We start from the raw sequence: 27,939 nt of genomic DNA on the forward strand, positions 1-27,939 counted from the left end.
CTTCAGAGAAAAACAAGAAAGTCCAGTTGCCTCCTCAAAAAGTACCTTTGGGTTTTCTGAAAGATAGAACAATTAACCAGTGGAACGGCTTGCCTTCAGAAGTTGTGGGCGCTCCATCACTAGAGGTTTTTAAGAAGAGTCTGGACAGTCACTTGTCTGAAGTGGTACAGGGTCTTCTGCTTGAGCAGGGGGTTGGACTAGAAGAGGAGTAGGCAACCTTGGCTCTTTTATGATTCATGGACTTCAACTCCCAGAATTCCTGAGCCAGCATGGCTGGCTCAGGAATTCTGGGACTTGAAGTCCACAAGTCATAAAAGAACCAAGGTTACCTACCCCTGGACTAGAAGATCTCCAAGGTCTCTTCCAGCTCTATTGTGATTGATTGATATTGATATATTGATTGATAATGCAAGGGGAAAATCAGCAACTGCTACAGCCCCGTGCCACCACTGCTGCAGAATTGGCAGTTCACAAGTTCACCTCTGTTCCCTCCAGGCTTAGACTCTTTACTGTGTTGCGATGGAGACTTTGTCCCTGGAGCATCAGATCCAAAGCGTGCAAAGACACATCACCTTCCTCAAAAAGGAGCAGATGAAACTTCTCCACGATTTGCACCTGGAGATCCTGCGCTTACAAAAATACTGCACAGGTGAGTCCCCCATCTATCATCCAAGGAGGCAGAGATTTGAAGGCTTCAGCTCCACGGATTAATAAGTAACTTGAAAAGGTAGAGCCCCATGCTGAGTGGCTCAGCATAGCATTAATAAACTAAGGTCATTAATAAACTATCTTGAGTCTCTCAAAGTTAGATGATGTCAGCCTTCTAGTCCAAGCAAGAAGCACCTCCAAAAATACTAGTTCTATCTTTATTATATTACATAAAAAAGATGTTGGGACTCTAGAAAGAATGCAGAGAAGAGCAACACAGATGATCAGGGGACTGGAGGCTAAAACATATAAAGAACGGTTTCTGGAACTGAGTATGTCTAGTTTAGTGAAGAGAAGGACGAGGGGTGACATGATAGCAGTGATCCAATATCTCAGGGGCTGCCACAAAGAAGAGGGAGTCAAGCTATTCTGAGGACAGGACAAGAAGCAATGGATGGAAACTAATCAAGGACAGAAGCAACCTAGAACTAAGAAGAAATTTCCTGATAGTTACAACAATTAATCAGTGGAACAACCTGCCTCCAGAAGTTGTGAATGCTCCAATACTGGAGGTTTTTAAGAAGAGATTGGACAACCATTTGTCTGAAATGGTATAGCAGGGGGTTGGACTAGAACAGTGATGGCGAACCTTTTAGAGTCCGAGTGCCCAAACTGCAACCCAAAACCCACTTATGCATCATCGAGTGCCGGGTGGGTGTGGCCAATTGGGTGGGTGTGGCCCATTGGGTGGGCGTGGCTGTGGTGGTAACGGCAGACTGGGTGGGACTAAAAAGTTCAATCAATCAATTTCAACTTTGCAAGATCTTTTTTTTTCCCACGAGAAGTTGAAATTGACTGACTGAACCTTTTTTTTTTTTGCACACGGTGGCGGAGGCCTAAAGCGAAAAGGTTTTATAAAACCCAGCTGAAGGCCTAGAACTGGGGTGACGGCGTGAGTGCCCACAGAGAGGGCTCTGAGTGCCGCCTCTGGCACCCGTGCCATAGGTTCGCCACCACTGGACTAGAAGACCTCCAAGGTTCCTTCCAACTCTGTTATTCTATTCCAGTGATGGCGAACCTTTTAGAGACCGAGTGCCCAAAAACTGGCCTGGCCCCACTCTGCCCGCCCGGCCCCGCCCTGCTCCGCCCTCACCCCGCTTGCCCTCAGGGCTATCCACGGTTCACTGCAGATCGCCCAGACGGCCCTGCAGCGCCATGGTGGCGACACCCTCCGCCCATGCTCCGCAGCATCATCTGCTGCCCAGCTGCCATGTGCTTGGCTGTGCTGCCCCACGCGGGCTGCACCCGGGGGTGATTCTCCTCCAGGGGGGCTGCTGGTGAGGAGGGGGCTGTGGGGGGAGGCGGGGCTGGGGCGACGGTGTGCGTGACCACAGAGAGGGCTCTGAGTGCCACCTCTGGCACTCGTGCCATAGGTTCGCCACCACTGTTCTATTCTAAACAAAATCTTGCAAATTTGAAAGTACAGCTCTCCCCCTCATCTTTACAATCCAAGAAACTAGGGAGGGGTCCCTCTGAGATGTTTGCCATGCCCAATTCCTTCTGTGTGCTCAGCTGCCTCTTATCTGACCATTCCCTAGTCTATGACTCTTCCTCTTTTCTCCCAAGCTTATTCCCACATACCATTACACTGCAGAAGGGAGGCTTCTGGTTTTTAATATAATAACCCCCTAAGGCTTGCACTGCAGAGGAAGTTGGTTTCTCGACATTGTTGAGCATTGCAGCTTTGGCCAATAAGCTGTTATAATCTTCAACATATGCTGTCAATTAAAGACCTAGCAGTTAGATTTGCAGAACGTGCTAACCTTGGTGAGTATTAAAGCTGACCAAAGTGATTGGTTGATCAACATGTTATACAAATCCAACCCATTTGGTTAGTGTACACTTCCATGTACTGTATAGACACTCCCACACCCCATCAATTGGATTTAATTTTTCCCTGACTATGTTAAGGAGGAATGCAACCAATGTAAGACTCATGGGTTCAATTCAACATGCCTTCATTACTGCTACAGCAGCTAACTAGGGAAAGAAACCCCAGCCTGCATTCTATAGAACTGAAAGTGTTGAGAAGATGGCATTGAAGCTCTTAATTTCAACATTAAAGATCAGGAATTTCCAGGAGCTCTTACTCTCTTTTCAAAACTAACTTACTTTTTATGTAGTCCTAGAACCTGGTCCATTAATCAGACCTTGTGAAGCAGGTCAGGATTGTGGGGTCCTTAGTGCTTTCTGAGCTTGGTTGATTTCTTGCAAACATTTCATTATGAAACTAGAGAACATCATTTGTGCAGGTCAGGATTCCTAGAGCAGCGGTGTCCAGTCTTGGCAACTTTAAGACCTGCGGGTTTCAACTCCCAGAATTCCCCAGCCAGCATGAGATAGAAAATAGTCAGGTCGTGTGACACACATTGGTTGTTTAATTTTAGGGATTTGTTTTATTTCAGTGTTTCTCAACACTGGGGAATTGGCTGGGGAATTCTGGGAGTTGAAGTCCACACACCTTAAAACAGCTGAGGTTGAGAAACGCTGGTTTATTTCATCATTTTTAACAGACTTGCACAATGTTTCTATGTGCTTCCCCCCTTAAAATGGTAAAAAAAATTTATTCTACCCACTTTTGGCAGTTGCAATCAGAAAGGAGTTCTGGTGGCTAAGTTGCCCTCAGTTGACTCATTAGACAGCCATATCTTTAAGTGACCTTGAGGCTCACACGGAAAGCTGAAAAAGGAGGCGGCTGCTTTAAAGAGATTCTGCAATTCCACTTCCATGCATTGTGATGCATCTTTTCTCAATAGTTTCTTTCATGAGAGTAAATTCCCAGCCAGTAAAATCTGCTTAGTGCTGTCCAGGGTACTGAAGTTCCTCGTTTTGTCAAGCCTGAAGCTCTCGTGATCATTGTTACTGGATTTTTATCCTGTTTTTTAATACATTTTGATCAACTCAAGGCAGTGAGCATACCTAAATTTCCTATCCCCCTTTTTCCCCATAACAACAACCTTATGAGATGGGTTGAGAGACTGACTGGCTCAAAGTCAGCCAACTGGCTTTCATGCCTAAGGTGGGACTAGAACTCACAGTCTCCTGATGCCCACAGTCACCCAGTCAGTTTTCATGCCTAAGAGGCCTAAAACTCACAGTCTCCTGTTTTCTGGATCAGTACCTTCACCATTACACCCAATTGGTTTAACACCTTTACTACTATACGAAACTGACCCCCATGATGCTAGGTAGGTCCCCATATATAATTCTAAGTAAAAAAAGCAAACATACTGCACTCTGTGCACTCAACCATTGGGCTTGACACATTGCTTAACATTATGTATTATGTTTTCCATAGTCCTGTCTCTGTGGATCCATAATCAGGCTAGTTTTAATCCCAACAAATCTCGAAAAGAATAGATACTAGGGGCTAATTAGTAATTGAACTGGCTTTTGTAAAGGATGATGACCTTGATGGAGACAGGTAAGGAAAGCGACAAAGGGAAAAACATACCTTAAGACAGGGCTGTCCAACCTAGACAACTTTTAAGATCTGTGGATTTCAACAAAGGCACTATATGACTTATAACTGGTCCTCACAGTTGCAACCACCACAGCATGTCCCCTGATCACATGACCATCATTTGGGTGCTTGGCAACCGGCATGTATTTTGCGGCATCCCAGGGTCATGTGATCACCATTTCCAACCTTCCATCTCACTTCTGATAAGCAAAGTCAATGGGGGATTCACTCAACAACTGGTTTACTCAACTGCCCTGGCAAAGAAGGTTTTAAGATCAGGCGTGACACATTTGCCAACTGCCTTGCTTAGCAATGGGAATTTGGTCCTGTGTGCCATTGTAAGTCAAGGACCACTCATATAGCATGTAAGATAAACCACAATAGGACCCAGGATGGTTCTTTAAAAATGCTATTTTCCAGGCCTTATTCCTACAAGACCTTTTGGCGAAGGTACTGTATATTACCATATGAATTACAATTTTTTAAGGCAGATCTAGATTTTGTGCTCATGTTAACTTCTAAGTACATGAACAAAAAAAACATTAGGATAAAAGGTAGGAAAGAAAATTACCCATCAGGGAAAATTTTAAGCATGTGTTTTTTCTCTGCCACTTCGAGGTTTTATTGCATAGAAGTTGACTAAAGCAAAATAGAGGCAATTGTTTGTATATATACATTTATATACATATCCAAATTTCTTTTTTGTTGACAAAGAGTTAAAGAGTTAAGTGGGAGATTAGAATAGATAGTCCTTGACTTACAACAGTTCATTTAGTGACCATTCAAAATGACAATAGCACTAAAAGGTGATTTATGACCATTTTTCAGATTTACAACTGTTGCAGCAGTCCCTTCATCACATGATCAAATTTCAGATGCTTAGCAACTGACCATTGCAGTGTCCTGGGGTCCTGTGATCCCCTCTTGCAGCCTTCTGACACGCAAAGTCAACGGGGGACCAACCTCACTTAACAACCATGTTACTAACTTAACAACTGCAGTGATTTACTTAACAGCTGTGGCAAGAAAAAGCCATAAAACGGGGCAAAATGCACCGAACAACTGTCTTACTTAGCCACAGAAATTTTGAGTTCAATTGTGGTCGTAAGTCGAGGACTAACAGTATTTCCAACTGGATGCAAGCCCCCTGTTCTTTGAAAAATGAGGTGGGGGTGCTATTTTTTCCTTACTCAAGACATTTTGCCCACCTGCAGTTTGTTTGTTTTTCCTGGACCTGCCAAGCTGAGTATTTGCTTACCCAATGCTACCCATGATGCAGAAAGATTTTTCCAATGTGGAAAGAAAGAAAGAAAGAAAGAAAGAAAGAAAGAAAGAAAGAAAGAAAGAAAGAAAGAAAGAAAGAAAGAAAGAAAGAAAGAAAGAAAGAAAGAAAGAACACACCTTCCTAATGCTTTCCCATTAGTTCAAATGTATAGAGGTCACCCATTTCATACTACAGCAATATGCTAACCCACCGTCTTTGTACAGACTCTGCATATGACATTTTATAAACATGACTCATCCATTCATTTGGAAGTCTAGCTTTTCAAAATAGACAGTGGAATGGGAGCCAGAAGATTGTGGACAAGCAAAAAAAGTGCTCTGAGTTCCCGTTTTGCCATAGGTCAGGGCAGTGGTCAGGTGCCCAGGCAGTTGGTTGTTTTGGATCCAGAGACAACAAGCACAGCAGAAAATCAAGGGGTTTTAAGCTTTGTTATTAGCTCAAGCAAACAGATTTAAAAGCATATCACGAAAGACATACATGCCAAGCAAGATGATGCTCAAATTTCTTATAAGCTGCCAGAAACTCCTTAATAATGACAGCAGAGATATCCCAAGGGCAGCCAGTTTCCACAGTACAAATTCTCCTCGGCTTATGACCACAACTGAGCTCAAAATTTCTGTTGCTAAGTGAAGCAGTTGTTCAATGAGATGCGCCTCATTTTATGACCTTTCTTGTTGTTAAGCAAACCACTGCAGTGGTTAAATGAACCATGCAGTTCTTAAGCGAATCTTAGGTAAAGCCAGTTGAGTCAATTATTAATTTTAAATTCAACTTCCCTTAGCGAGTCTTAAGTAAAGTCAACAAATTCCCCCACTGCCTTTACTTGTCAAAAGCCAGCTGGAAAGATTACAAATGGTGATCACATGACCCTGGAACACAGTGCAATTGTCATAAATACATGCCAGTTGCCAAGGGCCTGAATTTTGATCATGTGACCATGGGGATACTGCAATGGTCGTATTGGTCATGTCTCGTTTTCCAGTCCCAAAGGTGCTTTTTTCACGACACAACTGAACTTTCTTGTTTTTCCTTGAAGACGTTTCGCTTCTCATCCAAGAAGCTTCTTCAGCTCTGACTGGATGGTGGGAAATGGCAGGATTTATACTCCTTGCAGGCAGCTGGTCATCTGCATTCTTTTAGCGAGTTGTTAAATCCTGCCATTCCCCACCATTTAGTGTAGTCAGAACTGAAGAAGCTTCTTGGATGAGAAGCGAAACGTCTTCAAGGAAAAACAAGAAAGTCCAGTTGCCTCGTGAAAAAAAGCATCTTTGGGACAACCATGACCTGGATGACTGAGCATCTCCATAGACACTTTTTCCAATGTTGTTGTAACTTTGAATGGCCACTAAATGAATGGTTGTAAGTTGAGGACTACTTGCAAAGGGATTTTAAGCTTTATTATTAACTCAAGCAAAACCATTTAAAAGCACAACATGAAAAGCATACATACCAAGCAAGATGATGTCTAAAAAGCTGTCAGGAGCTCCTTAATAACAACAGCAGAGATGCCCCAGAGGTGGCCATTTTCTGCAGTACCCAGGGCTAGTTCTCCATGCTGATGCTCCCCATAAGCAACATGTCAACTTCCAGTTCAAGTATCCAAATAAAAGTCCAGGATAATTGTCATTTCTGAAAAGCTTACTGTTTATTGAATACATGGCCTGGTAAAAGGTGAGGTAAAACTAACTCTAAAATCCCAAAGCATCAGACCATAGCTTTTAACAATAACTTTCCCAGCCAAAGCCTCCCAGATGTCCACGTAACTCATGTTGTGAGACCCGTCCGCTATCTTCTTCACACCTGCTAGAACAGTGGTGGCGAACCTATGGCACGCATGCCAGAGGTGGCACTCGGAGCCCTGTCTGTGGGCACACATGCCGTTGCCCCAGCCTCACTTCCCCCGCAACCTCCTCCTCACCAGCAGCCCCCCTGGAGGAGAGCCGCCCCCCGAGTGTGGCCCACGCGAAGCAGCGCAGCCAAGGACATGGCAGCCAGGCACCGTAGACAAGACTCTGCTCTCACGCCCCATCGCGCACAATTGATGCTGCGGGGCACGGGCAGAGGGCATGGCCGCTATGGCCCTGCTGGGCTGCCTGGATGATCTGCGGCGGGCCCTGGAGGTGGTGAGTGGCCCTGCGGGCAGGCAGGGCGGGGAATGGGGTGGAGGTGGAGCAGGGGCGGGGCAAGGGGTAGAATGAGGGCGGGGCCAGTTTTTGGGCACTCGGTCTCTAAAAGGTTCGCCATCACTGTGCTAGAATGTCCTTGAAAGGTTTCCATACTGCCGTAGATCTGGAAAGGTTTAGTTTTTCTAAATAACCCATTCAGAAACAACACTCGCTCCCCTCCTCCCCCATTCTAATGTCAACATGAAAACAGAGAAGGTCAAAACATGTCACTAATCTCCTCAGGGTAACAATGGTCTTCTGCACTGCCACTACACAGCTCCTTACAGGAGAAGTGAAATGCACTTGAAATAATCACAGACCTAAACAGGTTACTAAGGCAATGCTTCAAAAGGATCTTTTGAAGTGCTGCCTCCTTTATACCACTCGTCTTTGGTAAATCAATCTCCCTGTCTCTCCCAAGGGATGGCAACAGTTTTTGAATGGGTTGCTAGAGAAAGGCTCCCTCCCTGTTATGAAAGGAAATCACAGGAAGCCTTTTAAGGAATCTTCCTCATTGGTATCAGTCAAGTGTTTTGTTCAGTGCAGTATCGTCCTGCTTTAATTTCCATTGCAGCCATGAAACTGCCTCGTGGCAACTTACAGTACAGGATTATAGACTTATAGAGATGAGAAGAGCCAGGAAGGGCAGCGATAAATGTATTTTGCCTGCCTTTTTAAGCATCTAAGGCTGAGGATGGGAGAAGATCTTGGAAGTGAGAAGCAAATCTTTCCCAACCCTATCCTTAATTTCACTGACACCTCTAAAATCATCATTTGTGGTATAAGGCAATGATGGCGAACCTTTTAGAGACCGAGTGCCCAAATCACAACCCAAAACCCACTTATTTATCGCAAAGTGCCAGGGCCGTATCAGCATTGTGGTGCCCTCAGGGGGGGCATGGGGGTGTGGCCCACTGGGTGGGCGTGGCCCACTGGGTGGGCACGGCCACCTTGATGTTGAGGGAGATCGAGGGGGTCTCTGGGGGGGGGCAGGAGGCCCAGCATAGATGGGGGGAGGCACACAGTCCTAGCTGGGACTGGGGGGCCATGGCGCCGATGGGGATCCGGCTTTCCCTGCTTGGGGTGGCCTTTGGCTTGCTGGGCGTGGGCGTGCTCTACCACCTCTACTTGAGCTTGCTAGCTGGCCGCTTCGCCTCCTTTGTGCTGGGTGGGGCTGCTGCTCCGGGCGGCGGCAACGGCCTAATGGACTTGCGCAAGCTGCTGGCAGCGGCGGAGCCCTTGCCCACAAAGAGGGCTCTGAGTGCCGCCTCCAGCACGCACGCCATAAGTTCGCCACCACTGGTATAGGGTTTCCTGTTTGAGCAGTCGGTTGGACTAGAAGACCTCCAAGGTCCCTTCCAACTCTTTAGTTCTCTTCTGCAGGGAGCAATTTAAAATTAGGTACAGGTAATCCCCGAGTTACGAGCGTTCACTTAACACTCGTTCAAAGTTACATGATGAGCGCCCCCTAGTTTTTACGAGGAAGTCCCAAAATTATGAATATTGCAGCACCACAGCAATCGTTTGCCCTTATGAGCGACCGCAGTGGCTCTGCAACATTCACCCTGGTTCTTCCCTCCCTCCCCACCCCCCACCCCGGGCCTCCCTAGGCACCAGGCCTTCAATACTCACCCTGCGAAGATCGAGATCCTTCGCTTTCTTGGCTGCTCCAGGCCTTCGGTGTATTCTCAGAGAATGGAGGCCTAAAGGAACGCAAGATCAGTGGGGCGAGATCTCACGCTACTGATCTCTCATGATCTCATGGTACTTTAGGCCTCTGTTCTCTGCAACAGAGAATGGAACTGAATGGAACTGAAGCTGGGGCACGTGTGATCCCCTTTGGCCACCTTCTGACAAGCCAGATTCACTTAACAATAAGGAATCCAGTTTCACTTAACAACCACATTACTAAACAACTGTAGTGACTCACTTCACAACTGTGGCAAGAAAGGTTGTAAAATGGGGCAAAACTCCCTTAACAAATGTCTCGCTTAATAGCAGAAATTTTGGGCTCAATTGTGGTCATAGGTTGAGGACTACCTGTATGGAGATATTGTACAATGTTGCCATGTCTTTCTTTCTTTCTTTCTTTCTTTCTTTCTTTCTTTCTTTCTTTCTTTCTTTCTTTCTTTCTTTCTTTCTTTCTTTCTTTCTTTCTTTCTTTCAATTTGTTTGCCACCCATCTCACCACAACATGCATAATACATATAACATGTGCAAATTTTCATGACATTCTGGGCACTTCCTGAAAGAAATGAGTCAGGCTGCAGTAACTGCCAATCCCTTCATTGATTGATTGATTGATTGATTGATTGATTGGTTGGTTGGTTGGTTGGTTGGTTTTGTCAATGGTACCAATCAGTTAAGACTTTGGTCTGTCTTCAGTAGAGGAAAAATAAAACCAATAAGAATAAGTAATAAATAATTAACAGAAACTAATAACAGAATTTAATACAATGATCTCTAACTAGAGCAGCTGACACAAATTAACTGGTGCATTTGAATAAGATGGTCTTTTAAGGGCCTTGAAAAAGCAGGGAAGGATGGAACTAAAGGTACCTTCAGGGAGAGGACATACAACTGAATATTAGGGCCATCCCTGAAAAAGACCTTCCTCCTGGCCCACGTCCCAGGTACTTTGAGAGTTAGCTTGATAGTGTGCTACCAAAGCTACATCTAGAGAAATTTGACTAGATCAGACTACTTAGATCCTGTGTACTGTTGGTGAACAAGGGCTATATACGGGAGATATCTCATACTCTATGTCTTACACACCCAGAAAATGAGATAGGTATTCCCAGAGAAACAGTCTGAACAATAAGAGAGATCCAATAGGGCAGTGATGGCAAACCTTTTAGAGACTGAGTGCCCCCAAACCGCCTCGCCCCTGCCCCATCCCCGCGTCTCCTGCCCACATGGCCACCCACCACCTCCACGGCCCACCACAGCAGATCGCCCAGGCGGCCCAGCAGCATCATGGCAGCCTCGCCTCTGTCCGCGTCCCACAGCATCTGTACACGACAGGGCGTGAGGGCAGAGTCTTGACCCCGCTGCCCGGCTACCATGTCCTTGGCTACGCTGCTCTGCACAGGCTGTGCCAGGGCAAATCTCCTCAGGGGGGAGGGCTGCTGGTGAGGAGGGGGCTACGGGGGGAGGTGGGGCTGAGGCGACGGCGTACGTGCCCACAGAGAGGGCTCTGAGTGCCGCCTCTGGCACCCGTGCCATAGGTTTGCCACCCCTGCAATAGGGCCCAGAAACTTATCATATCCTAAGCACAAAGATGCAGAAGGAAAACACATGGATTTAGACACAGGTCTATGCGCACACACCGATGACCATGGAGATGCTGCAACAGTGGTAAATGCGAGGACTGGTTGTAAGTCACATTTTTCAGCACCATCATAATTTTGACCAGTTGCTAAATCAATGATTGTAAATTAAGGACTCCCTGAATTCTGTTCAGTCTTCCGAGAGATGTTGCACCAACAATCAGACAGAAGCGACCCTGTTTACACAATTTCCTTCCAATCCTCCAAACAAAGAACAAAATGAATGCACCAATTACAGTGGCACCTAGCTTTTTATCATTTGATATCTCCAGCTACCTGTATTACACGGGTAAAAGTGCTGTTAGCCCATGTTGGAACGAGTCTTTTGGTGCACATTACGCTGACATTTGCAGGAAAGACTTTGGCTCCGTTCCCATTCTCCATAAAGAGATGCAGAAAACGCTCGCTTCACCATTTCTTTTTATCCCATTATTTCTTAGATGCTGGATGAGTCTAGACCAGCGATGGCGAACCTTTTAGAGACCGAGTGCCCAAACTGCAACCCAAAACCCACTTATGCATCGTCAGGTGCCGAGTGGGTGTGGCCCGTTGGGTGGGCGTGGCTGCAGTGGTAACAACAGACTGGGTGGGACTAAAAAGTTCAATCAATCAATTCCAACTTTACAAGATTTTTTTTTTTCCCCGCGAGAAGTTGAAATTGACTGATTGATTGCGCCTTTTTTTTTGTACACGGCGGCGGATGATATTGGAAGAGCGTTCACTTGCCCCTAACCCCTTATCTGGATTGAAGCCCCTAAACCATTTGCCAAATTTCTGGGTTCAGGACCAACCTCCTCAGGGTCTCACTCATATTTATCACATCCCCAGGCTGCCAGGAGATGTCCTGAAATGAAACCCAACCCAGTCCTATTTTTTATACATTACCTGCAGATGCTGAAGAAGATGCCTGTTGTATGAACAATCCCGTAATGACAACAGAGGGGCGGCTAGTTTAACTGTGGTGTGGGGAAGGAGAATTTGATGCCCAGAAGGTATATTTTGGCTCCCCCCCCCTCCCAAGTAGCTTGGTTTGTTCAGGCTTCAAACCAGATGCCTTCCTTTGCCCCCCCCCAGGGAGCAGAGAGATATTTCAGGCAGATGTGGGTTGGGGAGTGCACGGCGTCGGATAAAGCTGAAGGCCTAGGACTGGGGCGACGGCTCGCGTGCCCACAGAGAGGGCTCTGAGTGCCGCCTCTGGCACCTGTGCCATAGGTTCGCCATCACTGGTCTAGACGATGCAATCTCAGAAGGGTAATTAGTGTGCAATAATTGTTGCCCCCGAACAAAGAAAAATGAAAGTTTTGGCTCATGAATCACAAGACTGTTTTTCCACCAGAAAACAATTGGGGCACTTGATATTTTAGGAACAAATAAAACTGTGAAAACTAGCTCTAATCGTACGACGAATGCTTGCGGGAACTAAATATGTCTAGCCTAACAAAGAGAAGGACTGGGGTGACATACTAGCACTCTTCCAACATTTGAGGGACTGTCACAGAGAAAAGGGGCCAGCCTATTCTCCAAAGCACCAGGGGGCTGGACAAGAAGTAACAGGTAGAAGCTTATCAAAGAGAGAAGCAACCTAGAACTAAGGAGAAATTTCCTGACAATTTAGGGCAAGTAATCAATGGAATGACTTGCCTCCAGAAGTTGTGGGTGCTCCATCACTTTTCAAGAAGAGTGGACAGCCATTTGTCTAAAATGATATAGGGTCCCCTGTTTCAGCAGGGGCTGGACTAGAAAACCTCTAAGGCCTCTTCCAAGCTGTTATTCTATGTCCTGTATTTCAGAAGAAGCTGCTCATAATCTCTGGAAAGGGCACATCAAATAATGTACATATCAAACTACTTATCATGAAAACTGAGTTTATAGTATGTTCATAACTTCTTTGGTAACTTATAGCTTAGCATTTGGGGTGAAACTAATCACTGGCATAAACCATAGTTTCTGGCTCAATGAATTATTATTATTATTATTATTATTATTATTATTATTATTATTATTATTATTATTATTATTATTATTATTATTATTATTATTATTATTATTATTATTATTATTTGAATTTATATACCGCCCTATCTCCCTTACGGGACTCAGGGCGGTGAACAGGCAATAATAAAAACCACGATAAATATACGCAGGTTTCTGTTCTAAAATCAAATTAAATAACAGGCCTGCTCTAAAATACCCCATACAAAACCCCCACTAAAACATAATCAAACTACGCCAGGCCGGCCGCACGGAATAGATGGGCCTTCAGGGCTCGGCGAAAAAGGCGCAGGTCCGCAACTGTATGTAGGTCGGGGGGTAGGTCATTCCAGAGGGCAGGAGCTGCCACAGAGAAGGCTCTCCCCCTGGGGGTCACCAGCCGGCATTGTCTGGCCGACGGCACCCTAAGGAGGCCCTCTCTGTGGGAGCGGACTGGTCGAAGGGAGGTGTTTGGTAGGAGGCGGTCTTGCAAATACCTAGGTCCATTGCCATGGAGCGCTTTAAAGGTTGTTACTAACACCTTGAAGCGCACCCGGAAGGCCACAGGCAGCCAGTGCAGCTCGCACAGGAGAGGTGTTACATGGGAGTATCTAGAGGCCCCCAGGATCCCCCGCGCGGCCGCATTGTGAATACCAGCCAGTATTTACTTATTCAATAACCCACAGTCATACCAACCCCTGGCTTAGAATTAATGTAAGGTGTCAGTCCAGTGAAGGAATTAAAAGGATTTGGGATATCAACTAACCTTCCTTGCCCAATTTGTTACTCTCCAGTTGAATTCTTCTCTGCCTTGGGTGCTCATATTGAGTAGGAAAGCAAGTTATCAATAAATAATAGCCCAATAGAACTACAGCTCCCAGAATTCCAAGCTAGCATAGACGCTCTCGGAGAGTGGCTGAAATGATCAAAGAGCCGTACTGCAGGCTAGTAGTAAAACCTGAGGACTCTGCTAGAACAAAAGAAAGGATAACATGGGACATCAGGTTTCAGGATCAAAATGAAGAGCAGAAGAGAACACTTTCACCTCACCATGGGGACTAATTTCTGGTTTTTAAGTATCTAATCTGCAATCTGCTATCTCCCCCCCCCCAAAAAAAATTAATGCAAGTGATGCTTATCGTATTATAATTTGAGAGTTGAAGACCACATGACATTTAAAAAACGACACAGAATTGAGGTACCAAATCTTAGGTTGCCAAAATCTTGCTGACTACTAGATGGCAACAAAGCAAGATCCCTCTGCATCTCTTTCATGCCATCTAGTGGTAGTAAAAGGTTTTACAGTTCAGATCTGGTAGCCTAGTTCAATGCATAAGGGGTTACAAAGCTACAAATCCCAAGGGAGAGGGGTCCCCAATCCCCGGGCCGTGGCCCACTACCGGGCTGTTTGAAACTGGGCTACACGAGTGGAGGGCGCTTGTGCTTGCACACAAAGGTCCACTCACGCCCATGCAACTGGAGCTTTGCGCACGAGCACAAGCACCCTCTGCTAAAGCACGCTCCGCTCGCACACAAAGCTCCATTCGTGCAACTGGAGGGTGCACGCATGTGCCACTTGCACATATGGAACTGCGTGCACACGTGTGTGCCTGCCACTCACACACCTGCCCCCTTCCAGGCTGCCAAGCTGGAAAGATTGGGGACCACTGCCCTAAGTTATACAGAGCTTTTTGTTCTTTTTCTTCTGCCTTCCCTAGCATCGTTTTTTTCCTACAAATATAGATAGCCTCTTGTGTCTGGGGGAAAAAAAAGATTTCCCAGCCTGAAAAAAAGCAATGCTTTTTTAAAGAACACATCAGATTGTTACAACCCAGAGCAGAAAAGTTATGCCTAATTTAACATCAGGGTTTTGTTAATTTTCCCTTCACTTGCAGAATCAGAAGCCGTAAGTGGTTTTGCTCTCACTTCAAGTCCTAAATACCTTGGTGAGAATGCTAGAAGATTGGGGATGAAAAATCCCTGAGAGGATTCTTGATTTATAATATGTTTATAAAGGCAGAGGCAACTTGGTCACGAAAGATGGAATGAACAGAGGATAGGGGTTAATTCCACTCCTTCTAACTAAGAGGTAGGACTGAAGATTCCTTACTGTCCCTGCTAAGACTGGACTCAGTGTGAAAATGTATTTAAAAAAACAGAACATGATTATTCTGTGGGGGGGGGGGTCTTTTCTTTTTTTAAGCTTTTTTTTTAGCTTTTGGCAGCTTCTTCTTTCAAAATGGAATTTTCTAACTGAGCTCTTCAGTAAATCATAATCTGTCAATGCCCTATTTTTATATAGCTTTATTGATTTTCAAAAGAAAAGTACAAAGTTAAACAATAAACTCTTAATGGCCTTGGAAATGTGGGGAGTTAGCAGAGTTGACTAAATTGACTGCTTTGAGTAAAGAAAAAAAAACACAACTACCTTTGTTTCTACTTGGAAACCACTTCTGGACTTTGTGCTTGAGGTGGGGGGAAAATGAAACTTTGATTTTGGGTTTTACCAGTTAGGTAGGTTTGTTGTTATAGAAATTGCTAGTTTATATGATTATGTAAAAGTAAAAAGTTGAAGCCAGTCTGACTGAGAAATTCTGGGATTTGAAGTCCACAAGTCTTAAAGTTGCCACGTTTGAAGACCCTTGAACTAGTACCTTATAATAATAATATATCGCCAAACCTTTATTACAGCCTTTAGGTCAGAGTTATGATGATTCTTGAGCTTGACTAGCTGTTGGAGATCTTTGGACTTCCAAGTCTATCCCACCTTTGCGTTCAGTCATCAGGGCTGGCTGAGGAATTCTGGGAGTTGAAGTCCACAAGACTTCACAAGACTTAATCACTAGACCAGGGGTCTTCAAACTTGGCCCTTTTATGACTTGTGGACTTCAACTACCAGAATTCCTCAGCCAGGCATGCTGGCTGAGGAGTTCTGGGAGTTGAAGTCCACAAGTCTTGAAGTTGCCAAGTTTGAAGACTCTTGGTCTAGTGATTAAGGCGTCAGGCTAGAAAGTAAGAGAATGTGAGTTCAAGCCCTATCTTAGCCATGAAAGCCAGCTGGGTGACCTTGGACCAGCCCCTCTCTCTTGGCTCAATCCCACTTACAGGATTGTTATTGTGGGGAAAAGAGGAGGAGGAAGGTGTGTTGGATGTGTTCACCACCTTGAGTTATTTGTAAAAATAATACAGGTGGGGTATACATACATACTACTTATATACATACATAATTATAGAACATAATCACTTCATACACACTGTTGGCCATAGCCTAAGTTGCGTTCTGTTTTCTCAGTGTGAATAGCCAATAAACCACAGTGGAATAAGGAAGGTGATTTTCAATTGTTTATTTCTGCAGAAGGGCCACATCAAGTGCCCTGGGTAAAAGTTAGCTCAGATAAGATAAGATAACCTTTATTGTCATTTTTTATTGTGAGCACACTGGCACACACATTAAAAATGAAAATCTGTTGCCTGGTCTCAAAGGAAAGTATATATTTACCCATACCCATACATAACACACATACACACGTGCTATATAGATACATACATTACAATACAGCCAACCACCCAGGATGTTGCAACACAAAACTCAGGATATCACTACACTAGATCTCAGGATGTAATCACACAACCCATTACCCAGGTCGTTATAACACAAAAGACTAATGGGCACACAGCCAGCACCTCAACTACTCAGGATGTTACAAAACAGCCAAACAATCCGCAAACAATAACTCCCACACAGCCAACCAACCCACCTACAGCAACTAAGTCAGCACTCCACACACCCCCACCAATATTTATAGAGAGACGGCAGCTCCGATCACACTTTGCTTGCACAAGCACGAAGCCGAAGACCCCAGCCTGAAGATGACGAGTGGGACCTCGTTGAAACGTCGCCAAGATACTCTCAATCTTACATGAGAAAAGACCCGAATATGCCAAAACCTGCATACCTGTACCCGTGAAAATCTACGAAAACACATACATACATACATATATATACACACACAAACCTACACCCATACATATATATACATATATATATTAATCACTGTCCATTATGAATACATAGCAGAAAGAGGAATTTTGAGAGTTCACAAGGTTGATGCTATATGGAACAAAACTGTGACTGAATCTGGATGTTCTGCTTCGGATACCATGAAGCCTCCTCCCAGAAGGTAAGAAGGAAAATAGATCATGAAGAGATGTGTAGCGTCCCAGACAATCCTGCGGACCCTGCTCAAGCAACGCTTATGTGCCATGTCCTGGATAGAAGAGAGTGAACTGCCAATAATTTTTTCTGCCATCCTCACCACTTTTTGCACCACCTTCCTGTCTGAAGCAGTGATGCTTCCAAACCAGACCGTAATGCAATATGACAGGATGCTCTCGATTGTCCGTCTATAGAAAGTGGTAAGGACAGGGGAAGGAAGATGTACTTTTCTCATGCAATGCAAAAAATGCAGGCACTGCTGTGCCTGCTTCAGATCTTTATATAAAAGGGTCTCTTTTGTACAACATGTCAATCTATGTGATTTCTTTCACAAGGCTAGCATTCACACCTGGTTGATACATTTGTCGTTTTTGGTACAAGATTTCATTTCTCATATTTAGTACCCAATTACTCATAGACCTGAAACCTTCCTAATCCTATCTCATTATCAGAAGTTTCCTGCTGTGTGCCTGTGGCTTGTTTGTCAGTTTCACAAGAAAGCTAGCAAAGAGAGGGGAAGCTTTGACAGTCTGGTGGATAATTTAATCAGTTCTAACTTTTGGTGGCTTGTTTCTGCATAGTTGGATTAATTTCTGGGTGGCTTGGTATTTAATAATAATAATAATAATAATAATAATAATAATAATAATAATAATAATAATAATAATAATAATAATAATAATAATAAAAAGTTGGAAGGGACCTTGGAGGTCATCTAGTCCAACCCCCTGCTCAGACAGGAAACCCTATACCATTTCAGACAAATGGCTGTCCAGTCTCTTCTTAAAAACTTCCAGTGTTGGAGCATTCACCGCTTCTGGAGGCAGGTTGTTCCACTGGTTAATTGTTCTAACTGTCAGGAAGTTTCTCCTTAGTTCTTGGTTGCTTCTCTCCTTGATTAGTTTCCATCCGTTGCTTCTTGTCCTGCCCTCAGGTGCCTTGGAGAATAGCTTGATTCCCTCTTCTTTGTGGCAGCCCCTGAGATATTGGAATACTGCTATCATGTCCCCCCTCGTCCTTCTCTTCATTAAACTAGGCATACCCAATTCCAGCAGCCTTTCCTTATATGTTTTAGCCTCCAGTCCCCTAATCATCTTTGTTGCTCTTCTCTGTACTCTTTCCAGAGTCTCAACATCCTTTTTACATCGTGGTGACCAAAACTGGATGCAGTATTCCAAGTGTGGCCTTACCAAGGCATTGTAAACAAATATGCATATTTGCCCGAAAAATTAAGCCATACTGGATAATTAGCATGATCCTGGGGATGCTGTAATGGTCATAAGTACAAGGACTGGGTGTAAGTCACTTTTTTCAGTGTCATTGTAGTTTCAAAAGGTCACTAAATGAACAATTATAAGTTGCAGACTTTTTAATTTGAATGTTGTACTTCTCACTTTTAAGAATAAATCTATAGGTTTCCAAGTTAGAACATTAATTAATTTAATTGATTAACAATTAATCAGTGGAACAACCTACGTACCTCCAGAATCTGTGAATGCTCCAACACTGGAAGTTTTTAAGAAGAGACTGGACAGCCATTTGTCTGAAATGGTATAGGGTTTCCTGCCTGAGCAGGGGGTTGGACTAGATGACCTCCAAGATCCCTTCTATCATCATCATCATCATCATCATCATCATCATCATCATCATCATCATCATCATCATCATCATCATCATCATCATCATCATTATTATTATTATTATTATTATTATTATTATTATTATTATTATTATTATTATGCATATTGAAAGTCTGCTGGTTTCTAGATCTCTCCAAGATTAGGAGACCTGAGCACAACTAAAGCTGATTTCAAAATCAGTGCATATGTATATTAATTCCAGGACATGTTTACAGCAAATTTAGGCAGTGTTGTTCTGTCCGGATGTTATAGACTGCAATACCCAAAACATTTTAGTGTTTAAAATTAGAGGGCCTCAAGTTATTAATAAAAACCTCTGGACAGCAGTAGATTTGCTTATTCCCTATGTGGAATAAGAAGCTGGTATAACAGAATGTGCACTTGTTATAGCTTTAGTCTGGCAAGATTCTGTCCATTAGGTTAAAACAAAGAATTGGACTCGATTGGATCTCATTGGGTTTGGGTCTGACAACCATCCCTTGTTGAACACACCCTGATTGATTGATTTAATTAAGTGCATAGTTATACCATGTCTGCCTGTCCCGTTTCATTGTTATTTTTGCAATGCTAAAGTGGGAATGATCCCCTTCGTGGAAACCACTCTACTAAAAGCCCTTAATTAAAAACAGTTTAGAAACCTCTAAAGTAAAACCACTCAATTAAAAGCTCTTAATTAAAAGCTGTTTACAACAGCCCACTGAAATCATTTAATTAAAAGGTCTTAATTAAACCCATTAAATAAACCCAATAAAACCGACCTGACTAAGTCAAGAGAATCCCTAAAAGTTTGCATTTCAAAGCATAAAACCTTTGCAACTCTGGACATAGGCAACATTACCATCCTGGGTATGACATAACACACGCCATGCAGAAATAGATTTCTGTTTAGAACAGGGGATCCTGACGTTTTTGTACCATGGATTCCCTCTGCAGGCAGGTTGTTCCACTGAGTAATTGTTCTCACTGTCAGGAAATTTCTCCTTAGTTCTAGGTTGCTTCTCTCCTTGATTAGTTTCCATCCATTGTTTCTGGTCCTGCCTTCAGGTGCTTTGGAGAATAGGTTGACACACTATTTTCGTGGCAGCCACTCAAATATTGGAACACTGTTATTATGTCATGTAGATGTCTTAATGAAACCATTGTTTACTTCAAATGTAAAGAAAATTTGTTGGCATTCCTTGGAAGCTGGACTAAGCCCATTCTCTGCATTCAAAGCAACTATATCATCAACATTTTATTTTTTTGGATTTGTGTTGCTGTTACTTTTGCTTTCCTTTTACTTTCAGATCTCCCACACTAGGAAAGTGACATAATATTTGAGTAATTATATGACCTGATCAAATATAATTATTGGGATGGCCCTGCCACTTTGGGAATGAGCCTCACTCAATACACTACTCAAAAGTCCCTGGAATGATGTGGATGTGAAAACTTCAATTCCCAGAATTCCTCAGCCAGCACTGGGCATTCTGGGAGTCGGATGACACATATCTGGACCAAATGGAGGAAGGCTTCTGTCACTGTGTATGTTGAGGAACATTTGAAATTTCATTATCCCAGTTCTGATTTATTTTTTTTTCAAAAATTGTGGATTATGAGTAGATCCCAAACGAGCAACCGATAGAATTAAAGCCCATAATGGGCAAAGTCAGAGACAAAGTGGATGGGATTCTCTCGAGTTGCGGTCTACAGACAATACAATTTTTAGCCCTGTCAGCTGCCGCCTTATGTTTGCTTGTGCTTCACTGCGGCCTGTCATGAACTGTAGGGTGGGGGAATGAAGAGGGGAATGCTTCAGGGAAACGAAAGTAAGTGCTGTATCTCCTCAAGATGCTGCCTCAAGATCACCCAGCTGGAAGAAGGAGGGAGCTGCATACCAAACTGCCCATTAGGAAAACATCTTGCCTGAACCAGATTGGTTACACTGGGGGGAGGGGCAATGAGAGAGAGTTAAGGGAGGGAAGAGTAGAATTTAGGGATTTTGGCACACAATTTTCAGTTCCGGCTTTGCATTACACCTTGCTCAACAAATGGAGCCAAGGATCGGTTTTATTTAGAGGTTTCAGTCGTGGCAGGTCTGTCAAGCCCTTGCATTGCTCTGTCAAATAATAAAAGATCACATGTTTAACCTTCCTGCTTTGTTCTTCTTCTCTTTTAGAATTGACCCATGATCTTGAAGTGAAAGAGTTGGAAGCCAAGCAGCAAGGTAAGCAAGAAGATAAATTTCTCCTTTTTAACCGAAATAAAAAAAACATAAACTAGGAATGGTATACTACAGTCTGCACATGGCTTGAATCCATTATGGAAAAGGCATTGGAAGTTTGATTGGATCCAGCATGGCTCTTCTTTGAGATTTTGCTAGCAGCTGAGCTGTCTACTATACTCCCTCTTATCCTAACAAGGTAGATGTGAGGATGGAAAAGAGAGAGAACTTGGGTGTTCTTCAGTAAATTGTAAAAGCAACAATAGTTCCAACGTGAGCATAAATAGGAGCCAGCTGTGTGCTGCAGCTGCCAAAAAAGCCAACACAGTGCTAGGCTGCATTAACAGAGGGATAGAATCAAGATCACGTGAAGTATTAATACCACTTTACAATGCCTTAGTAAGGCCACACTTGGAATGCTGCATCCAGTTTTGGTCACCACGATGTAAAAAACATGTTGAGACTCTAGAAAGAGTACAGAGAAGAGCAACAAAGATGATTAGGGGACTGGAGGGTAAGGCATATAGGGAACGGTTGCTGGAATTGGGTATGTCTAGTTTAATGAAGAGAAGGAGAAGTGGGGACATGATAGCAGTGTTCCAGTATCTCAGGGGCTGCCACAAAGAAGAGGAAGTCAAGCTATTCTCCAAAGCGCCTGAAGGCAGGACAAGAAGCAACGGGTGGAAACTAACCAAAGAGAGAAGCAACCTAGAACTAAGGAGAAACTTCCTGACAGTTAGAACAATTAACCAATGGAACAACTTGCCTCCAGAAGTGGTGAATGCTCCAACACTGGAAGTTTTCAAGAAGAAACTAGACAGCCATTTGTCTGAAATGGTATAGGGTTTCCTGCCTGAGCAGGGGGTTGGACTAGATGACCTCCAAGGTCCCTTCCAGCTTTATCATTATTATTATTATTATTATTATTATTATTATTATTATTATTATTATTATTATTATTATTATTATTATTATTATTATTATATGGGAAACCTTTGTTCCTTTAAAATACAGTTTACTAGAACAATGGGAGCGAAGGGGATTGTTAACAGGAGTCAGTCTCCCAATTGCTTTTCTCTCTCTTCTCTTCTCCACTCCCTTTCATTCAAGTCTCCCAATTGTAGCCGGTAGAGGGTGCCAAATGACCAGGCATGTGTGATATTTTTCAGGTGGCCTCTTTCCTCATAGCATCTTCCAGACTTGGAAGGTTCCCAGTTGAACGTTGTCCTGTTCCAGCAGCTGTTTTGTTTTAGTTTAGTTTCATGTTATTCCAGTGGCGTGAAATTGTGCCCTAGTCTGGAAAGTCTAAGCAAGCTGGCCTTGCAGCTTTCAGAATCATCTCAAGATCTTCCCTCCTGCTGTAGTAAAATAGTAGAAAAAAGGTAGCCCAGCTCTATGAGCCACTTCAGGAAGCGTACAAAAGCTACTGTATATAAACAGGAGGCAAAGCCCAAAGCCACTAGCTCTGATGATGTTATCCAGTTGGGTAATGAAACATCTGCAAGCAAACAACCAAGTTCGGGGTGCACCAAGGACACCAAACTGAGAGTTTCCAATCATCTTAATAGCAGTAATTTTAATTGTATTTACTTTCATGCTCTTTTTCTATGGATGTATATCATCCAAAGTCACATTTGTCTGAGTTGATTAGCCATATAAATGTCATATGTAAATAAATAAATCATTTGTATTATTATTATTACTTTTCTTCCAAGGAAGAATAAATATCTTGACTCAACCAGTGCAGCATTCGTAAGCAGCGTCCTAAAACATATCTTCCTGTCAAAAGAAAAACAAACAAAATTAAGTTTTGTTAACAGCATATTTATTTATTCATTCGTGGATTCATTTGCAAGATTTATAAACTGTTCAACCCCTTAATGGCTCTGGATGGCTTACCGTACAGCAAGACAATAAAACATCCATTCAAACAGACCTGAAATCATAACAGATATAACAAAGAAATTAAATCAGTAGTTTTAAACTAGAGGAAGAAGGAAACTTGGTTCACCTTCAGTGGTCATTTGTTTCAAAATATTTCTACCTGTGCTTCCCTGAAAATAAAACTGGGTTTTATATTATGTTTTGCTCCAAAAGATGCATTAGGGTTTATTTTCCGGTTAGGGCTTATATTCAGGGAAATACAGTACTAAATGGCTGACCATCTTAAGTGGGGCTTATTTCTGGGGTGGGGCTTATATTATGAGCATCCTGAAAAATCATGCTAGGTCTTATTTTTCAGCTGGGTCTTATTTTCAGGGAAACATGGTAGATGTATTCAAGGGCTATCCTACAAAAAAAAATCTTTTGCAAAATTCTGTAGTTCAGGTTACGGACCTAAAGGTGTAGTCTTCCACTTATGACCACACTGAAGCCCAAAATTTCTGTTGTTAAGTGAGACATTTGTTAAGTGAATTTTACCCCATTTTACGATCTTTTTGCCATAATTGTTAAGTGAATCCCTGCAGTTGTTCAGTTAGTGACATAGTTGCTAAGTGAATCTGGCTTCCCCATTGACTTTGCTTGTCAGAAGGACGCAAAAGGGGATCACGTGACCCTGGGACACTACAGCCATCCTAAATCTGAACCAGTTGCCAAGTGTCTGAGTTTTGATCACCTGAACATGGAGTCGTAAGGGTGAAAAAAGGCCACTTTTTTTCAGGGCCATTGTAAATGTGAATGGTCACTAAATGAACTGTTGTAAACTGAGGACTGCCTGTACTGAAGCAAGATGTTGCCTCTTCTAGGTAGAGAGGTCCCAGCTTTATCAGCCAAAGCTGCAATAAAACCATTCACGCACACACGTGTGCCAACCCCCTAGTTCTACGGAGCTCCAGTGTCAGTGCCAGATGCAGGAAGATTCTTAATTGCAAACCTCTTTTTCAAGGTGGGCAACCGTCCAGAACAGATGTCTCTCTCTTGCTCTCCAAACAAACAGGGAGCAGCTCAGAGCAAAACAAAAAACAAAAAAAACTGAATTCCATTTCCTTTACATTTGCATTATCTTCAAATTACATTTCATGAAATGGTAACCCTCCAGTCATGCAGCCAGTCATTTTTTTCCCTCATGAGTCACACAAGAAATTACAACTTGGAAACCATGCCCAAAGCTTCAAAAGACTGCAATGAAGCCTCAGACAGGCTTTCTCAAGCTTGGCAACTTTAAGACATGTGGCCTTCAACTGGCTGGCTGGAGAATTCTGGGAGTTGAAGTCCACGCATCTTAAAGTTGCTAAAATTGAGAAACACTGGCCTGCACCTTCCTATTGTGTATTTCTGCTTTCTGTTGCAAGAAGTGGAAATCAAATCAGAAATCAAGGCGAATGAAATTTGGAAGATCTGAACAATGGGGTCTCGTGGTTTCAACTGCTCTCCACAAAGTCGAGGTTTTACTTGGGCATGCCAGGTTCCGCCCTCAGCCTCGGGGCAAAAGGTGAGGCTGTTAGTGCAGCAAAGGAGGTGTGGAGAGCATCAGATGGTTTAATGGTAATGGAATGCCGATGGAAGACAGTCCTAGCAAGACAAACCGCAGCTTCCCAAGGAAGCCATCTCTGGCCACGCCTGGCTCATAAAAACATATCCAGCTGGTACTATCTTCTTTTTAGCTTCTTGGGTCAGAACAGAACACAACAGCGTAACAGTGTTGAAAGGGACCTTGGAGGTCTTCTAATCCAACCCTCTCCTCAAGCAATAGACCCTCTAGCACTCCAGATAAGTGGCTGTCCAGTCTCTTCTTTAAAAGCCTCCAGTGATGGAGTAGCCACAACTTCTGAAAGCAAGCCGTTCCACTGGTTAATTGTTCTCACTGTTAGGAAGTTTCTCCTTAGTTCTAGATTGCTGACTTCCAAAAGTGGCAGAAACTAGATTTTAGATTGTCACCTCAAATTTCTGATCCTTGAGACTCCATTCTTCAAGCTTCTGTAGCCGTCTCAGTAGTAGGTACCTGGTTTAATAGTAGTAACTGTGAGAAGGCGCTTGGAGTTCTAGTGGACAACTGCTTAAATATGAGCCAGCAATGTACTGCAGCTGCCAAATAAGCCAATGCAGTCCTAAGTTGCATTAATAGAGGGAAAGAATCAAATGAAAGCAAATGTACGTGTTCCAGGATAGTAGTTCAGGATCCAATCTGAGTCAGTCACCGGGACCAGAGGTTTAGTCTTCCAAGCTTTTGGACTTGTGCTGAAGCCCATTCTCAGGGAACTTCTCTCTCGCCAGAACATATGCAGATGTGCAGATAGAATCTATATAAGGATAGAATCGAGATCATGTGAATCTTAGTATCACTTTATAATGACTTTGTAAGGCCACACTTGGGATATTGCCTCCAGTTTTGATTGCCACTATATAAAAAAGATGTTAAGATGCTAGAAAGAGTGCAGAGAAGAGCAACAAAGATGATTAAAGGACTGGAAGCAAAAACACATCAAGAACGGTTGCTGGAATTGGGTATGTTTAATGTCAACGCTGCAAATACTGTATATTCTTGCTTTGACAATATGCAGAACTGTCTGGTATTTTTATAGTTAAATCAGGCAACAGTCAAAGGGAAGGAGAATAAGGAAAGCCCGGGAAAAAGAAACCGGAAGTACCGTAAATCACATCTTCCAAGTTAATTGGAAGATGTGAACCATGACCCCAAAATAGGGGCGGGAAAAATGCCTGGAATGTATGTGCAACAGAAAAGAATCTCAGATCTAAGCATTTCCACCATGCCGTACTGACATCTCTGTAACCTTAATAAATGCTTTTAGCAAAAATATGCCTGAAAGTCCTTTTAAGTGTTTCGTTAATCAGACACATGACATTTTATTTAATGAAGAGAAGGACCATGGGTGACATGATAGCAGTGTTCCAATATCTAAGGAGCTGCCACAAAGAAGAGTGGGGGTAAAACCTATTTTCCAAAGCACCTGAAGGCAGAACAAGAATCAATGGATGGGCACTAATAAAAGAGAGAAGCAACCTAGAAATCAGGAGAAATTTTCTGACAGCGAGAACAATTGATCAATGGAATGGCTTGCCTCCAGAAGTTGTCAGTGCTTTGGAGAATAGGTTGACCCCTAGAAGACTAGACTAGAAGACCTCCAAGATCCCTTCCAACTCTTGTTATTCGTTACAGTATCCTGGGCATATGATGACAGAATGACTCAGCATTTTCTAAGTTCCTAAATGGAACTGTCCCTGCTAGGCTTAAAGAGAGAGGAGGATAAGGGATGAATTAGCATATTTATTGTTTTGCTGACATCTATGGAAATGGCTTACTCACTGCACCAGCCTTTCCTTGGGAAGAGTTTTCATCTTCCAGCATTAACAGCTCTGTGGTTTCTTAACCTACATCGTTTGTTCTGGGCCTTTCTTGACTGTTTTCTTCTGACACCGTGAAAAGTGTCTTTGTACAACCGTTGAAACCATTCTTTTATGGGTCCCTATGTCATAAGTGAAGAAATGATGTCATTAAGTGGTTGGGTGAAGAATATATTAAGGAAGGAAAAAGGGAAGATATAGACTGGAACACCATTTGGGCAGGTCTGAGCAATGGTAAATTCTGTGGCATGGATATAAATCCAGAAATTTGGCTTGTGCATTAGAAAGCCTTTTTAAAAAATGAAAAAAGGTAGCATGATAGATCTCTGCCTAGTTCTTGGACATACCTAGAGCTTGGCTGGCTGAGGAATTCTGGGAGTTGAAGTCCACAAGTCTTAAAGTTGCCAAGGTTGGAGACCCCTGATCTACAGGTAGTCCTCAACTTATGACCACAACTGAGCCCAAAATTTCTGTTGCTAAAAGAGACAGTTGTTCAGCGAATCACTGCAGTTGTAAAATTAGTAACACAGTTGTTAAGTGAATCTGGATTCCCCTATGACTTTGCTTGTCAGAAAGTCGCAAAAGGTGATCCCATGACCCTGGGACACTGCAACCGTCATAAGTACATGCCAGTTGCCAAGTGTCTGAATTTTGATCATGTCACCACAGGATGCTGCGACAGTTGTGTGAAAAAAAGTCGTAAGTCACTTTTTTTCAGTGAATGGTTGCTAAGCAAGTGGTCGTAAGTCAAAGGACTACCTATATTCCCTTCCAGAGATTGTCAATCCTTATCTGAGACCGGTGAAGGTCCTGGTGAATGTTGAACTCAAATCTGCTCTTTTGTCTTTCCTTTGTCGCTTGCATTAGACGTAATAGACCAGGAACTGGAAGAAAAGTGCAAAATCATGGAAGCCCAATTGAAAGAGAAAGAGAAGGGCAATTTGGAATTGCATAAAGAGCTGAGGCATAAAGAGAGCTTGGTGGCTGCCCTCCGATCCAACCTGAGGAACAAAGAAAGGAGATTTTTGGAAGAGCTCAAGAGGAGAAGCCACCGAGTGACCGTCCTAAACACGGAGCTGCAGAAACAGACGGAGGCGGCCGCCTACCTCTCCTTCCAGCTTCACTCAACCAAACAAAAACTTCACGGCCCCCGGCAGAAAAGCGCGGCCCAGCCCGAGAAACCTCCGGAGAAACCCTCCGTCTCCCAACCCAGCGCGGAGACTAGGCCCAAAAAAAGGACTCAGAAGTCCCACACCCGGCGGCAGGCGAGCAGCGCTTTCCATTGCAAAGGCGCCTTCAAGGACATTGTGGCTCGCGAGCGGCTCGGCAGCTTTGAAGACCTCGAACCCATGCCCGACCCGGCTCTCTTTTTATACACCACACGACCCCACCCTCCGTCCCGTCGTCAGAAACCAGAGCGCAGCACGTCGGATTCGTCCTCCAAGGAAGGCCCTGAGCAGGGGAACCGGAAGAGCGGTTGGAAGAAGTCCTTTCAGCCTCTCGCCGAAGAACCGGCAGCCGCTGTGAGTCACGTCAGGACTTTGGGTCACCGTCGGGCCCCCTCTTCCAAAGGGGAACCGCAGAAGCAAAAGAGCACTAGCGCTCACCCTGCAAAAGACTGAAGGACCGGAGGGAAAGTTATGGCACCCTTTTGA

General features: G+C 43.6%; 1 protein-coding gene across 1 annotated transcript; it reads left to right on the forward strand.

The window, feature by feature from the left end:
* Positions 1-503: 503 nt before the first annotated feature.
* On the forward strand, positions 504-27,906 carry CCDC92B (coiled-coil domain containing 92B). The gene is made up of 3 exons (XM_015824498.2): positions 504-649; positions 20,936-20,983; positions 27,152-27,906. The coding sequence occupies exons 1-3, from the start codon at positions 520-522 to the stop codon at positions 27,904-27,906; spliced, it is 933 nt and encodes a 310-aa protein (XP_015679984.2). The 5' UTR covers positions 504-519.
* The last annotated feature ends 33 nt before the right edge of the window (positions 27,907-27,939 follow it).

Source organism: Protobothrops mucrosquamatus, unplaced genomic scaffold (genome assembly GCF_001527695.2).
Source record: "Protobothrops mucrosquamatus isolate PMUCROS unplaced genomic scaffold, P.Mucros_1.0 scaffold2259, whole genome shotgun sequence".
Lineage (NCBI taxonomy): Eukaryota > Metazoa > Chordata > Lepidosauria > Squamata > Viperidae > Protobothrops > Protobothrops mucrosquamatus.